This window comes from Hypanus sabinus, chromosome 11, assembly GCF_030144855.1.
Source record: "Hypanus sabinus isolate sHypSab1 chromosome 11, sHypSab1.hap1, whole genome shotgun sequence".
Taxonomy (NCBI): Eukaryota; Metazoa; Chordata; class Chondrichthyes; order Myliobatiformes; family Dasyatidae; genus Hypanus; species Hypanus sabinus.
The window spans coordinates 60,670,429-60,688,394 of NC_082716.1; the positions used below are offsets into that span (position 1 = coordinate 60,670,429).

General features: G+C 37.6%; 1 protein-coding gene across 1 annotated transcript in view; it reads right to left on the minus strand.

Moving 5' to 3' along the window:
* Positions 1-3,000: 3,000 nt before the first annotated feature.
* prrx1b (paired related homeobox 1b) overlaps positions 3,001-17,966 on the minus strand; it is a 32,576-nt gene continuing 17,610 nt past the window's right edge. The window contains exon 5 of the mRNA XM_059983614.1: positions 3,001-3,781. Within this exon, the coding sequence (XP_059839597.1) occupies positions 3,643-3,781 (139 nt within the window). The 3' untranslated portion in view covers positions 3,001-3,642. The remainder of the gene's footprint in view (positions 3,782-17,966) is intronic.

Sequence of the window (17,966 nt, forward strand, 5' to 3'; positions counted from 1 at the left end):
AATAGGTTAGAATAGGAGGAAAGTCTATAAAGATAGAAAGAGAGATGGACAAATAGAAAAAGAGGCTAAAAACAAAACAGAAAGATATTAATTGTTAGAAATAGATGATGGGAGCCAAGCTAATTGACACATGATCCATCTTGCAGAGCTCTGCAACTCTTATATTATTATTTCTACTGCTGGTACTTTGTGGAAGCCTTTTGCTGAAAATGCAGAACTGTGTCTATAGAGTTCAAATACGAACGGGTTATCAGCAGTGGGTCTCAAAACTTTGTTGAATCATGCCTTTCATAAAATTAATGGATTGCCATAAATTTTTTAACTACACACAGGATTACTACTTTTATTGAGTGAATGTTTTTCGGAGTGATAAATAACTAAATAGTGCTATAATGTGTTGATGTGTTTATAAATAGTTAAATGAGGAGGGAAATAAATAAATCCAGCTAATTATAGTAAATATGCATACACTGATAAATGTACATGAAATTAAAGAGAGAGGACAGAAATATGCTTGGGACATACTGTATAAATCAGAAACACAGCCAGAAATAAAATATAAAGATGTATACAGTTATGAATATAAGATAAAAGTAATTAGCAAATAAATATATACAGACACTAAAATACATGAATAACTGCATGCAGCTGAAAGTGCAGATTGAAATATATGGATTTACAGAAATACACTGAACTACAGTCATATTTTAATTAACATTGAAACTACATTTTAACTTTAATTAGCAAAGTAAGTGTCACCACCATGGTGGAAAGAGAACTGCTCGTTTCTGTCCCTGTTTATTTCAGATGTTCCACATCTGCATGGCTTCCCATTGATGTGACCTTAATTGTACCCTGAAGAGAATGCCATTGCAGTTGCTCATGTTGTCCTAACACATCGCATGCACATAATCAGCTGTTGCTATCTGGCTCTGGTTTATTAGCTTGTGTAAGTTTTCAAAGGTTATGACAATAACAGTTTAAATGGAAAATGTGGCAAGAAATGCTATCAAACAAAGTAAGCCCTATAAGAAACTATTAAGATAGATAAGTAACAACCTAGTCAAATACATAATCCTTAAAGGGCTGTCTTTAAGGAAGAAAGGCAAGGGAGGTAGAAACAATTAGGAAGGCAATTCCAGAGTATAGGCATGGCTTCAGATGGGGTAATTATGTGCAAGATGCCAGAACTGGAGATGCAGATGCAGATGCAGAGGATGGAAGAAGTCACAGAGACAGAGAAGAGCATGGAAACAGAGAGTTAAAACAGATTTTAAAAATGTTATTTTTTTTTCAGCCAAGACACAAGGGTGATGGCTGAATGGTACTTCTGTGAATGGGGATAGGACCAAAGCTTTGGAAGAAGTTCATTCTAAAGCCACCTTTTCACCAGGATGGAACTATAATGAGCATATGCGTAAATGGCAGGAGCTACAAATTCTAAAAGTCGTAAGTCAATGTACAAGGACGATAAGCGTCAGCATTAAACCCTGACCCAGGTAAGATTAAAACTGAAGGGCCAATGTTCATTTCCAACAATTTCTAATTCTTCTAATGTTATTGAGGGACCTTTGTAAAAGGCCAAGGAGTTGAAAATGTTCCTTTTTTTATCGCAGCTAAACTGATTTTTAAGATGGCTCATTTTCTGCTCTTGCTTTAACAGTTAAACAGAGTTTGCCTTAAACAGTGGGTTGGGTGAGATAAGGTAATTCGGAGAGAGGATGGCTTTACACTTTTTAAAATTCCAGTGCACCTGAATCAAATTCATTTCGAAATCAAACACCTAGAGAAAGTCTAAGAGCTGTTTGAGTTGCATTGCGTGGTGTCTGCACTTCTACTAATATGCTATTTGTATATTAGAGCAATGTCCCTGAAAATCTACCCTAATCAACTGAAATGACTTCAGAAGCCCCTCCACATATGCATTACTATTATCAGGAACATGTATTCCCCAGACCAGTATCCTCAGGTCATTCCTTCACCATGACCTAACCTCTTCCTTTCTTCCCTGAGACCACTTGCTACTCATTACCTTTCAGCCTTACAACAAAGGCAATCTAAAATCTTTGTCGTCTAGACGTTGGTTAAGATGCAGGAAATAATTAAAGTGAATGCCATAGAAATCAAAGTGAAATTTGGAAAAAAAATCACAAACTAGAAAGAGATTTTTATTGGTTGGATTGGATGATTGGGATGGAAAACATAAATTAGCAGAGAGGATGAACCCTGTGTTGTGTTTCTTTGCTATAAATGGATCAATTTATCTCAACCTTTGCTGAATGATAATAATTTGCCATGGACATTAATGGAAATATCATAATGAAAAATATTTTTACACAGTGAATGGGTTGGAGTCAGGAATGCACTGCCCGGGGGGATGGGGGTGGAGAGGGATAGTGAAGCTAGATTCAACTGTTGTGTTCAAAAGGGAAATGAATAGAGTCGTTACTGATGGTGAACTTAGAGGCCTATTTTTAATTCTGTGGACAGGAGTGAAACCAGCGGTGTTTTAGTTTTTCTATCTTCCTTAGGAGAGTATCATAATATTCAAATATTGTCAATAATTTGTTAACAACTCCTAAATACTGTTCTATTTTCTATATGGATATATATCCTTGAGATATAAATTTACAGTTTCCAGATAACATTTATAGTGGCTATTGGCATATTTAAAAGTGGAAAAGTTAGGTCTGAAGTGGTGTAGGATATTGAGGAAAGTGCCTTGGGCAGGTTGAATTATGTGATGGAAGGGTCCTGCTCATTTTTGTTAACAAATTCTCTCATTTTCACAGCTGAAATTTAGCAAACCAGCTACTAAACAGTTAACAGCTTTAGTCCAGAATATGCGTGAATCTACCTAATAGACACTAGTGCCTATTAATCCTTGCCTCTATGACTTATGTGCGTAGTGCATCATTGGAACAAAATATTTAGCAAAGTAATTTTGAAAAAGACCCATTTGTCAACAGCAATATTTTCATAATAATTTATTGATGTATTTCTAGTCAGATATAATCCCATGTCTTTGAGTGCTTGTTTATTGTGTACAAAAGAACCATTTTCCCTTTCAGAATTGGTCAAGATTGTTACAGACATGGAGAGAACAGGAAATCAGATTTGCCTTATCTTGAAAGAAAATGTTTGGTCAACAAAAAATAGCCTTACCAAGCTTCTCTATAGAAAAAATGCATTGCTAACAATAACCTTGTCATGGATACAAAATGTAAAATCTGTATAGAAACAATGCAATATAACTTTAATACAACACTCAGTTGGAGACCCAATAAAAGTCCCTTTAAACGTATACCAAAAAAAAAATCTTGTAATTGGTCTAGCCAAAGTTTGAAAAATTGTGCCCCAGTATATTAATTCTGGGTTGGAAAACATTTATTTGACAAAACTGGAATATATACTTACTCTTGCTTTTACTTAAAAATCCACAGGGATGAAACGTGTCAGCAATTCTGGCTCTATACAGGTCAAGTATTTGTGTGCGTCGGTGTATTTAATTAGCCTGTTGCACTGGGATTATGTTGATGTATGTAGTTTTTCATTCTTTTCCCTTCATTAAGACCTGTTTCTGATGATGTCTGCTTGCAGAGAATATATGGACCCATGGTTGCTATAGTCCATGAGGAGTACTCAGTTCACGGTGGGCACTTGATTTCTTTGTAAGCTGTACTCTTTGGCTTTGAGGCGAAGGTTGGCAATACTGTTGGCCATATTCATTCCTTGAGTCGGACTAGTGGTAGCACAGGTGGAGGAGTAGCTTGCCATTGCACTATGGGACACACAAACATACGATGTTGGCTAGCGAGCAATAAAAATCATGCCTTAAAATACCTATATACACATTTTCTTTGTTACCATGGTAATTTCCAAAGTTTTAGAGGTAAATTAAACTTGGCATATGATATGATCAGGATCTATTTCAAGAAAAACCTCTATTGTGGAAAATGGAGATTCTATTACATTCATATTCTCTTACTGACTGAACAAATGCTATCACCTTGCAGTCTGAATTGCTCTTTTGCAATTCAATACTTTTTGATCCTGCTCATAAGATATTGGTCTGAAACATTTCACATGAATAAACAGACTTCAATGTGGCTATATGTGATGCAATGTCTGCATAAAGCTGAAATAACAAATGAACCAGAGAATTGTTGAAATGTGAAATCTAGAATGCACTCTGCAGCAGGTTGGAGCTTTTTACTACTGCTGTGGAGCAGGGGGAACAGCAACCCACTTTAATGTAAAAATTTCAGATGTTCAATTAGGTCACAATTAGATGCAAACAGAATGAGATAATGAAGTTTATCATCAATTGAGGAAAGAAAAGACACACACAAGAGAGATGGTGGAATTCTAGCACAGCAAATAGATGTGGTGGCCTGCCAAAGAGGAAAATATACGATTGTGAAATAGTTTTTCCATGCATTTTCAAAATTTCAGTTTTGTTGAACAATAGGAGTCCCGGAGACAAGATCCAGCCAATGCAAAAATACACAAGGAACTGGTGAGCTTGATGACTCAACACTTAGGATGTCTAAAAAATGAGAATCTTAAATATTCTCACCTAAGCAATATAGCCACATGTTATACCTCCACCTGTATTTTCAACTCTTCAACTATTTATTCATTAATGTCACATTAAAATTCACTTACAGTAAATCCCATCCATTAAATCAATCTATCCAGTACTTCACTGTGCAGTATGCAGTGTCATTTTTATACTCCCCCTCCATTCCTTCTGAGATCAATATTTATGTGATGAGAATAACAGAAACTAGAAATGCTTTGGTTCTTCGGGAGACATTGTACAATTTGATTTCCTTAGGGAACAAAGCAAGGCTGATACTTTAATTTGGATGATCTGTTTCAACTTTCCTTTGGTTTGACAGTTTTTTTGCTTTAGTTACAATAAGCTATAATTCAGCCTTTGCCAGAATCATGCTTACGTAAAGCAGAAACTTGTACTTACGCACATTGCACGTTGTGAACTCACTATGATCAGACTGTGAGTAAAGGTGTTAAATTCAATAAATGACTGATTGCCCTGTAACTAATGTTAATTTTAAGATGGATCACATAGATCTTTTATTAAATAAGATGATATAGACAAGCTGACTGAGTGGACAAGAACATGCCAGATGGAATATGAAATGGGAAAAAGCAGCTAGGAAGGTACATGGTATGCTGGCTTTTTGTGAGAGAGGATTTAAGTAAAGGAGCAAAGAGTTCTTACTACAATAATATAGAACATTGCTGAGACGTCACCCAGTATATTGTGTACAATTTTGGTTTCCTTACCTAAAAAAAAGGTACATTTCCATAGAGGAATTGCAGTGAAAATTCAAGAAAATGGTGCATGTGATGGCCTCTTTACTATTTGAAAAGATACTGAGTATTCTCTAAAGACGTTGTTTGCTCCAGAATTTAGAAGAGTAAGAAGTGATCTCATTGATATTTACTAAATTCTTACAGGGTAAAACTGTTAATGCAGGAAGAATATTTCCCTTGGCTAAGGAGTCCAAACCTGGCATGGTAGTGAAGAGGTTAGCACAACAATTTACAATACAAGCGACCCAGGTTCAATTCCCACCGCTACATGTTCTCCACATTTTCATACGGGTTTCCTCTAGGTGCTCCAGTTTCCTTCCACAGTCCAAAGACAGTTGGTAGGTTAATTGGTCATTGTCAACTGTCCCATCATTAGGTTAGGATTAAATTGGGTGTTGCTGGATGGCGTGGCTCAAAGGGCCAGAAGGGCCTGTTCTACGCTGTATCCCAATAAGAAAATAAATAAAACTAGGGGTCACGGTCTCAGAATAAGTTATTACTGAATTGAAGGAAAACATACAGTAAGTCGGAGTTGACTTTTTCATAAACAATGGAAATGAATCTTTGCAATCCAGAAATCCAGGAGACTGTTATAGCTCTAGTTGCTGAGTTTATTCAAACAAGACTGACTGTAGTTTGTTTCTTGGGTGGGGGGGGGGGGAGGGTCATGGGCATAGTGCAGAAAAATGCAAGAAAATGGCACTGTGATAGAGCATAACCATGACCTTGATCATTAGCAAAGCAGATCTAAAGAGCCAAATGGCCTAGTCCTATACATACAGTATGTCTTACCTACTAATGATCTCATCAGCACTGAAACTAAGTGGCCCCAAGAGGGCATATTTCAATCAAAGCTAACAACATGAAATATCAACCACAAGCTTGGTTCTAAACTTAATGCAAGGATTCTACTTGATAGATTTGTGTTCTCCAAAATGTTATCTTTGCATATATTCTTTACTTTTCACTTGAAACACTACCCTAAATCTGTATCACTTACTTTCCATGACTTCCAGCACAATTCATAAACAATAAAGTTTGCCATTGTGACAGGTTGTCACACTGGCTAACAATGATTATATTTGCTCAAAGTAGTTAATTAATCATGAATACACATAATTTCATCATTGGCATAAAATAATTATGAAATACATTAAAATTGCTTAGATGCTATGATATTACCTCTGTGTCTTTTACTTTTAGAATAACATTCTTATTTTCTCAATTGTAACTTATTTCAATTGAATGAACAACTGCTTTATTTTCTTAAGGAACAATGATAGGTAACAAGCATTCAGAAAAAGGGGAATAATACAGATGTTTTTTGTGTGTAATTTATGTGTGTGTTTCTAAGACAGAAAGAAGGCAGGAGGACACAGGTTATGCAGATAGATATGAAATGATAATCACCAGAAAGTCTGCAGATGCTGGAAATCCAAAGTAACACACACAAAATGCTGGAGGAACTCAGCAGGTCAGGCAGCATCTATGGAAATCATAGATGGATATGAAATGATGCCTGTTGTTACATGCTTCCTGTAAAGTAACCAATGTACATTGCTTGAGTGTTACTGATTAATGGTGTTTACATCAAGGTATTATGGGTACAATGTATATTAATGTGACTGATTTGATACATACCTATTGTGTACAGAGGAATTGTGGAATGGATTTATGGAGTCCAATAGGATGTACGGCCAAAGAGACTAGCTGAAGGGTAAGGTTGATCCTCAAGTGTATACAGTCTGTTTAGAAAGGTTGTGCACAGAAAATGTGGAAATTACCCTTGATGTACTGGTATAATGTTCTATTGACATCAGATAATTGACAAGGCAAATTAATAACTTTAGTCTCAATTGAATAAATACATATCAGATTGCATAGCACAGCACTAGAATTAGAATCATATACACATGTTGCTGTGTCTGTGTTTGTCTATGTGTGGGTGCATCAATGTTATGATTATCAGCACCAGTAATTATTCTAAACATGAACACGATTTTAATTGAAACCATAGAGTCTAAACTTAAACAGAGAACTTTTATTTTGTTTCAGGATACTGAGATTGTGCTACCGCAGAGAATCGTGGACACTTACAACAAAGAAGAAAGATATTTGGCCCATCTTGCTGTGCTAGCTCTTTGAAATAGCAGCCAAATTTGTTCTCATACCTTTCTTTTTGTTGTAAGCCCAGTTTCTTATTCTTAAGAAATTGGTCAACCCGCTTAAAATCACTCACTGAATCAACTTCCTTTTTAGGCTGAGTATCCCAAATCTTAAAAGCTAATGAAAAATAAATCTCCTTATCTTCTTTTTCCTTCTGCAAAGCAATTTAAACCCATAGCCTTTGGAGACTGGATCGTTTAGCAGAGATAAGTTTATCATGCAAAAAATGTTGCATCATTTGAAAAGCCACAGTAAAGTCAAATCCGAACCTTCTCAAATACAGAATTTTTTTTTTAGATTTTTCTTATAACTGAAGTTCCTCCTCTTTGGTAACATCTCAATAAACTTCCCTTCTACCCTTTCTATATTTGTTATATCTTTCCTGACATGTATGATGTCCAGAACTGTCCATAATGCCCCGATCTAACAAAGTCCTTAGTTCGCTGGTATAAGACTCTTGGCAGTGCGGAGGATCAGAGGGATCTTGGGGTCTGAGTCCACAGGACATCCAAATCTACTGCTCAGGTTAACTGTGTGGTTTAGAAAGCATGCGGTGTATTGGCCTTCATCAACAGTAGGCTTGAGTTCAAGAGCCGAGAGGCAATGTTACAGCTGTATAGAACCCTGGTCACACCCCACTTGCACAGTACTGTGCTCAGTTCTGGTCACCTCACTACAGGAAGGATGTGGAAACTATAGAAAGGGTGCAGAGGTTTACAAGGATGTTGCCTGGATTGGGGAGCATGCCTTTTGAGAATAGATTGAATGAACTTGGCCTTTTCTCCTTGGAGCGACAGAGGATGAGAGGTGACCTGATAGAGGTGTATAAGATGATGAGAGACATTGATCATGTGGATAGTCAGAGGCTTTTTCCAAGGGCTGAAACGGCTAGCATGAGAGGGCACTGTTTTAAGGTGCTTGGAAGTAGGTACAGAGGAGATGTCAGTGGTAAGTTTTTTATGCAGAGAGTGGCGAGTGCGTGGAATGGGCTGCCGGCAACGGTGGTGGAGGCAGATACGATAGGGTCTTCTAAGAGACACCTGATAGGTACATAGAGCTTAGAAAAATAGAGGGCTAGGTAATTTCTAAAGTAAGTACATATTCAGCACAGCACTGTGGGACAAAGGGCCTGTATTGTGCTGTAGGTTTTCTATGTTTCTACGTTAATAACTCATTAAGCTTTGATCTCTTGGATTTAATAATCTATGCCTTTATATTAAAAACAAAACCACCCATAAGCTTTCGAAATACGTTAACTTATGCTGTTTCTTTTAAGAGTATGTGCCTATGGCCTCTTTTCACCCAAATCATACCATTTCTAACTTACTGTCTCCCCATATTATTCATCCCAAAAATTCCTTTACCGGACTTCACCCATTAAGTTTTATCTACAATGCAACTGTGCACTTCACCACAATTTACATTATCCAGAAGTGAGGAGCAATCTTGTAACATCTTCAAACATTGTTCTGACTCCCAACTCCATTTTCTTGAAATTTATTTTATTTTATTTAGAGACACAGTGCAGGACAGGCCCTTTCAGCCGATCAGCCGCACCACCCAGCACTGAGCCCTGGATGAACCATGAGATCTGCTGAGGGCCAGACCAGTGGCATTCAGGTCTGATGAAGTAAAATACAAGAGGTCCAGGTACGATTTCCAGAAAGCCACCTCAGATGTGAAATGGCATTCCAGACCAAACTGGAACCACTGAAGGATGATTGACACCTATGACAGGGTTTGAATGTTATCCCCTCTTACAAAGTGAAACCAAGTGATATTGGCGACAACAAGACTTTGCCGCTAGATGTGCTCAGTGCCTTTTATGCTTACTTGGAGGCACTCTCACAAACTCCCACAGCCCCGATGACCCTGTGATTTCAGTGTCTGAGGCTGATGCGAGAGCATCCTTCGCGGGCGAGTGAACCCATGGAAACATCCAGCCCACATGGGGTACCTGGCTGAGTACTAAAGACTTGTGTTGATCATCTGGTTGGAGTGTTGACCAACATCTTTAAATCTCACTTCAGCAGTCTGAGGTACCCGTCCCCTACTTCAAGTATGCCTCAATTATACCGGTGCCTAAGGAGAATGTGGTAACCTGCCTCAATGATTATCGTCCAGTAGCACTTACTTCCACTGTGATGTAGTGCTTTGAGAGGATGGTGATGAAACATCTCAACTCCTGCCTGAGAAGTGACCTGGATCCTCTCCCATTTGCCTACTGGAGCAACACGTCAACAGCAGATGCCATTTCATTGGCTCTTGACCGTACCCTGTAACAACTGGACATTGTAGATGTATACATCAGGAAGCCCTTCATCGACAACAGCTCAACATTCAATTCTATCATGCCCACAAAGCTAATCAATAAGTTTCAAGACCTCGGCTTCAATACCTGCTTGTGCAACTGGATCCTCAATTTCCTCACTTGCGGACTCCTGTTATTTCCAATTGGCAAAAATACCTCCTCCACAATCTCCATCAGCTCAGGTGCACCACAAGGCAATGTGCTTAGCCCCTGCTCTACTTGCTGTATGCTTATCACTTTGAGGCAAAATGCAGCTCCAATGCCATGTTTAAATTTGATGAATCAAAGTTGTGACAAATCAGCACATAGGATGGAGATTGAAACTCCGGCTGGGTGCTGCCACAGCAACAACCTCTCACTCAATGTCAACAAAAGCAAATTATTGGCTGATTATTGACCTCAGGAGGAGGAAACTGGAGGAGCATCAGGTAGTCCTCATCGAGGGGTCAGATGTGAAGAGGGTTAGTGACCTTAAATTTCTTGGTGTTATCATGTCAGAGGACCTGTGCTGGGCCTCCCACATAAGTGCAATTATGAAGAAAGCACAGCAGTGCTTCTACTTCCTTACAGGTTTGCAAAGATTTGGTATGTCATCTAAAATTTTGACAAGCTTCTGTAGACGTGTGGTGGAGAGCATACTGACTGGTTGCATCCCGGGTGGTAGGGAAACACCATTGCCACTGACAGAAAAGTCTACAAGAAGTAGTAGATACAGCTTAGTCCATCACAGGTAAAGCCCTCCCCACCGTTGAGCACATCTATACGGACTACAATTGCAGGATGGCAGTATCCATTATAAGGACTCTCATCATCCAGGCCATGCTCTCTTCTTGATGCTGCCATCAGAAAGAAGGTACAAGAGCCTCAAGACCCACACCACCAGGTTCAGAAACAATTATTACTCCTCAACCGTCAGTCTCTTGAACCAAAGGAGATAAGTTTATTCAACTTTACCTTCCCCATCACTGAACTGTTCCTATAGCCTATGGACTGTTTATTTCATGTTCTTAATATCTATTGCTTATTTATTCTTTCTTTCTTTCTTTTTTATTTGTACAGTTTGTATTTTGCTGTTTGTCCATCTTGTGGGGTGTGGTCTTTCATTGATTCTATTGTGCTTCTTGTATTTACTCTGAATGTCCACAGGAAAATGAATCTCAGGGCTGTAAATGGTGACATATAGGTACTTTCTTAATGAATTTACTTTGAACTTTGAACATGAACTTACAAATAAGAAATATAGAAACATAAAAAACCTACAGCACAATACAGGCCCTTCGGCCCACAAAACAGTGCCGAACATGTCCCTACCTTAGAAATTACTAGGCTTACCTATAGCCTTCTATTTTTCTAAGCTCCATGTACCTATCCAGGAGTCTCTTAAAAGACTCTACCATATCCACTTCTACCACCATCGCTGGGAGCCCATTCCATGCACTCACCACTCTCTGCGTAAAAAAAACTTACCCCTGACATCTCCTCTGTACCTACTTCCAAGCACCTTAAAACTGTGCCCTCTTATGCTAGCCATTTCAGCCCTGCGAAAAAGCCTCTGACTACCCACACAACCAATACCTCTCATCATCTTATATACCTCTATCAGGTAACCTCTTATCCTCCAAGGAGAAAAGGCCGAGTTCACTCAATTTATTCTCATAAGGCATGCTCCCCAATCCAGGCAACATCCTTCCTGTACTGAGGCGACCCAAACTGAGCACAGTACTCCAAGTGGGGTCTGACCAGGGTCCTATATAGCTGCAACATTGCCTCTGGGCTCCAAAACTCAATCCCATGATTGATGAAGGTCAATGCTCCATATGCCTTCTTAAAGCTACTGTGCAGGTTGACTCTGTGGTTGAGTGTCCTATGGACTCGAACCCCAAGATCCCTCTGATCCTCCACACTGCCAAGGATCTTACCATTAATACCATTTTTTGCCATCATATTTGACCTACTAAAATTAACCACTTCACACTTACCTGTGTTGAACTCCATCTGCCACTTCTCAGCCCAGTTTTGCATCCTATTAATATCCCACTGTAACTTCTGGCAGCCCTCCACACTATCCACAACACTTCCAACCTTTGTGTCATCAGCAAATTTACTAACCCATCCCTCCACTTCCTCATCCAGGTCATTTATAAAAATCACGAAGAGTATGGGTCCCAGAACAGATCCCTGAGTCACACCACTGGTCACCGACCTCCATGCAGAATATGACCCGACTGCAACCACTCTTTAACTTCTGCAGGCAAGCTAGTTCTGTTCACAAAGCAAGGTCCCCTTGGATTCCATGCCTTCTTACTTTCTCAATAAGCCTTGATAGGGATACCTTATCAAATGCCTTGCTGAAATCCATATACACTACATCTACTGCTCTTCCTTCATTAATGTGTTTAGTCACGTCCTCAGAACATTCAATCAGGCTCATAAGGCACAACCTGCCTTTGACAAAGTCATGCTGACTATTCCTAAACATATTATGCCTTTCCAAATATTCATAAATCCTGTCTCCCAGGATCTTCTCCATCAACTTACCAACCACTGAAGTAAGACTCACAGGTCTATAGTTTCTTGTACTCTGGCATTCTGTACAATCATTGCCTATCCGATTGGAACCTCAACTCCATACTTCCACATTCCTCTAGTAAATTTCTACCCATTTTCTTATCAGAAATCTATTATGATACGCCTTAAAATATTCAAAGTCAAATGACAGAAAGTAATAAAGACCCCTATAATTTTTAAGAGAAAAACTTTAGCCGCATCCTGCCTGAAATGAGTGAACCTTTTTTTTCAAACAGAGACCTTTAGTTCTATATTCTCCCACAAGAAGAAATACCCTCTCCAAGTTGCAAAATCCTTCAGAAACTCATATATTTAAACAAGCTACCTCTCCTGCAAATACAAGCCTAACCTGTTCAGAAACTCATATATTTAAACAAGCTACCTCTCCTGCAAATACAAGCCTAACCTGTTCTCACAAGATAACCTACCCATTCAAGATCCAAGATAACCTATCATTCTAACAAACCTTTCTGAACTGCTTCCAATATACATATATTGTTACTAATGTAAACAGTAATTCAGATTTAGTCTTATTAATGTCCCTGCATAATTTAAGCATAAATACAATTCCACTAGTATTAAAGTGTGATGTTCTGTTAACTTTGTTAATTACTTACAGAACCTACATTGTAGCCTTTTGCAAATCATGCATAAGGAATCTTGATACATATCCCAATGTCTTATCATGTAGATAATATTTTTTGGTTCTTGCCAAAATGAATAATAATACTTAGCTAAATATACACGGTTTGTCCTATTTTTCCCACTTAGCTAACCTGCTAATATATCCTTATAGCCTCCTTATGTCTTCTTCACAATTTATATTCTGCTCACCACATGTTCCCAACCAGGGGAGAAAAAACATTTTTGCCTACTTTTGTTTCTTGTTAGAATGCCTGGCTCCCATCATTTACCCATTCAGTTACCTCCCAAAACACAAGCTCACATTTTCTGCAATAACTTTAATGCGACACCTTATCAAAGTGCCTTCTGAAAATCTAAGTGCAATATATCAACTGGTTTTCCATTCATTTCTAAATAGAAGTCCAAAAAATTGGTCAAACACAATTTCCCTTTCACAAACCATGGTGAATTTGCTTGATTGCCTGATAATTTTCTGTGTTTCCTGCTATAATGACTTTAATAACATTTTATAACATTTTCCACAGGCAGTTATTTTATTGAAATTTTAAAGAAACTTAAGTAAAAATCCTTGCTACATTATGGACCGCATCTCATGTTATGTTAAACATATTTTATGACATATTAAAACTTGGAACATTTCCAAGTTTGCTTGTCCTTAAGCATTTTATGCCTAATCTACACAATTGGCTAGAAATTTAGGAAATTGCCATTATCTGAAATACTTAGAATGTAAGTCCTAAATAATTTTGGGCATAATTATATCCACAGCAAATTCCCTCAAGATAATGGAGACTCCAATGGCTTTATGTTTCTTTGGTTAAAAAATAGCAGGGAAAATAAACTGGCGTGTGATAATTAGTAAAACAGTCTGTACACGCTGGAAGAATAGGATTTTTGCCATAAAAATCAGAAGTTCTGGGCCACATAAATAGCAACGTTAAGACAGACCCCATGGCATTAGTTAATAAGTATTATTTTGCAAATTATTCTATGTTGATATGAATTGAACATATTGTAATGAGTGTGCTGAGAATGGCGTGGAGGCAGTTTCTGATGTATGTCATTGCTATTTCCCACACTTATTGGTCATTTATGTAGGAACATTTAAATTTTCAAGACTTTGCTGCCTCTTAGTGATAAATGTCTGTTGTAACATCAAACAATAAAAATCAGGCTGCTGCAGGTTATCCCCAGCCTGAATATAATTAACTGATATGGGATACAAGTTGCAAAGTTTCAAAAAACTGAACCTAATTTACACATTCTAATCCCTGCAGCTATGTGAGGATAAGGCATGGTTGGTATTTGGTGATTTCTGTTACAGGAATGACTTCTTTCCCTCTGCCATCTGATCTCTAAATGGACAGTGACTCCATGACTCACTTCTTTATTATTTTTGATTTTTGTACTACTTATTCTAACATAACTATTTACTAGACATACATATACTTACTGTTATTCAGTTTTTCTCTATATTTATTTAATTATCATGTATTGTTGCCATAAAGTTAACGCATTTCATGACATATGCTGATGTTATTAAACCTGATTCTGATTCTGACTCTCCTAAATGTTTAAGAAAAGGATCTGACTAGTCTGTGACACTGTCAAATTTGACATTACCATTCACAATGGTAATTACATTCACAGGTTCATACAAGAAAATGATCACGTGTTGAATACTAAAGGGTTGGTGGCACTGCTTGAAGAAAGGAGATTCAAAAGAAAACAGTGAAAGCAAACGGACTAAAATTAAAATTGAAAATAAAAATAATGAATTCAAACAAAATGCATTGTTGGATCTTGTGGAATGGCACTCAATAAATTTTAGTCACACCAGTAAGGCAGGCCTGAATGGAAGCCAATACTTTTGCTTACTAGGGGAGAAAAGAAATGTAAGACTATTCACTGATTCATTACAAAGCAGGCTGATGAGACCTGGTGCCAGACCCAACACTCCAGTATGTTTTGATGAACAATGGTTCGTGAGTCCATGTGATGAAAGAAAGGAGCAAGTCATATTAGTAAGTCAGATGCAAAGTACTGAAATGTTTACTTTCGTGTTATGCTTTGTGGGCTACAAGGACCCTGTCCACCATGTTGGATTAACTGAGAGATTTACTCCTGAGTTGCTACCAGCTCCAGCAAAACTGATGGAATTTTGTTACAAAACATTGGATTAAGCAATTATCAGTGTGAAATTTCTTCTCTATCCCAATTTGTACTTATTGACCCTATTGGTAAAATTGTCGTCAGTAAGAATTTTATCTTACTGTGGATAGAATTTTCATATAATGAAGTATTACATTTTGACTATAAGGCAAATTAAGGCTTTAAACATGCTCTTTTCCCTTTCATATTTAGAGTTGTTAATCAACATTGTTAAATCTAAATTATTTGGCTTTGTACCACTCATATAAAATGCACAATGAAGATGGTCCATCGGCTCATATTCCCAGTCAACTAATTTGAAATGAGGAGGTAAATCCAACAATAGTTATTATGTAATATCAAGCTTTACAGAATAGTGCATGTATGAAGAAAAGAGCAAAGAAAGGAGCAATTTCCTTATGTTAAGTTCTTAGCATATATGGATTAAACATGTGCCTTCAGCACCTTTAATAGTAACAATACATGATATAGTGATGATAAATATTGTTAATCGTAATCTACTATTATTTCAAAGATTATATGTTATTACTGATTATGCACAATAATGTACTCTTCCACAGGATTGAAGCTGGTCAGGAATAGGAACATGGGACTTCAACCTAATAGATTAAGGAAAACTGGACTAGTATATAGATCAAACACAAGGAAATCTGCAGATGCTGAAAATTCAAACAACAACACACACAAAATGCTGGTAGAACACAGCAGGCTAGGCAACATCTATAGGGAGAAGTGCTGTTGACTTTTCGGGCCGAGACCCTTCGTCGTAGATAGTTTTTATATGAAATACAAAAAATAATTATCTGAACTTCATTTCATCATAACCATTTTTAGAAATTTCTCAGATTATGTTTCGCTATTAAAGATGTTACATTAATGGAAGTTCTCATATTTTATGGAGTAACTTTTCAGGGATTAATCTTTTGCTCTGGAAACATAATCTAAAATGTGTAAGGGATATCCTCATAATCATCTGAGAGTGGGACCCATTACTGCACAAAGGAAGGAAGCCAATCGACAAGCCAAGCTTCTAAACCAGGGATGGCCAACCTATGGCACGCTGGATGATTTAGAAGTGGTGCATTGCACCCCAGTGATAATAGAACAGTAAGCCTACTCATGCAAAAAGTATTAAGCAAAAACTGATTTGTAGAAAAAAAATCTGAAACAGGAATTCAAGTAGCTTAGAGCTAGAAATGGGTTTTACTGAAAATAAATCTAAAACTTAGAAATTATTTTTAGCGATTTTATTATTTCGTCCATATCTTTTGGCGAATGTTATCTTCTTTCACATTAATCTGTTTTCAACTTTAAAAAATGTTCAATAAGTCACACTAGGAAAGAAGGATTTTTGGTCTGCAGTCGTTCCATAGCTGTTCAATACATGTTTGATACTTGTTTGATTCTGAGGCACCAGGCATCTGCACCAGCGATGCGTCACAGCTTTTTGCCAGTCAGTTTACAATTGACACTCATACGCTACAGAGTTGTGCTTTGTTTGTCCTTTGAGAACATTTGCAGTTTTGTACTTTTTTGAAAATTAAGCCTTGTTTTTACATTCAGTTACCCATCACAGTGCAAAAGAAAATGAGCAAAAGAAAAGCAGAAAGTGATAGTAAAAATTTGGTGATGACAGAAGCGTTGGCCAAAAAACAGAAATCTTTGGAGAACAAACATGGAGAAAGAATTAAGCCTTGTCTCCAAATACTTGCAAGATGTCTTGGTGATAAAAATATCAAAAGGAAAGTTGATGAAACTGCTCTGTCGAAGCAAATATTTACGAGATGCACCAAAGAACTCTCTCATGATGTACCTGAGCAACTGAAATACCTTGACAATGCTTGTACTTTCTTATCCTTAGCTATGGACGAATCTGCTGGCATATGTGATGTAGCCCAGTTAAGCATTTTATAAGAGGAATTGATGATAATTTTAGCATCTTTGAAGAACTTAACGGTCTTGAGTCGCTTCATGGAAAAACAAGAGGATCAGACATATCTGACAAAGTAAAATCATGTCTAGAAAATCTACAACTAGATTCTAGTAAACTCATCGGTGATTGTACTGACGGAGCGCCATCATGACAGGTAAAGCCGTTGGGACTACAACTTTGTTTGAGAACTTATTAGGTTGTCCTCTACTAAAATATCACTGCATTATACACCAAGAGTCACTGTGGAAAAACTTTAAATTTGCAGCATGTTATGTTACTGGTTGTGAAATGTGTGAATAAAATTAGAGCAACACACACAAAACGCTGGTGGAACACAGCAGGCCAGGCAGCATTTATAGGGAGAAGCACTGTCGACGTTTCGGGCCGAGACCCTTCGTCAGGACTAACTGAAAGGAAAGATAGTAAGAGATTTGAAAGTAGAGAGGGGAGGGGGAAATGTGAAATGATAGGAGAAAACCAGAGGGGGTGGGGTGAAGCTGAGAAAAGTTGAAGGGCCGAAGAAATTATAGATGGGGAGCAGCGAGAGAGGGTTTCACTGAACTCCCATCAAAGATAAGATTTAAACTTAGAGCAAGAGGATTAAACAGATGGGAAATCAGAGAATATTGTGAAATGTTAGATTTGGAATATTGAGATCTCATCCCTCATTGTGAGGTGCACTGGCTTTCTACAGGATAGGTTCTGAGTAGATTTTGGAAACTGAAAAGCACTGTTCATAATTTTCGGGAAGAGAAAAATGAGCTGCCTGAGGAAAAAGCCCTTTTATGTGATAACAATTGGCTATTTGATTTAGCATTTTTACTTGAT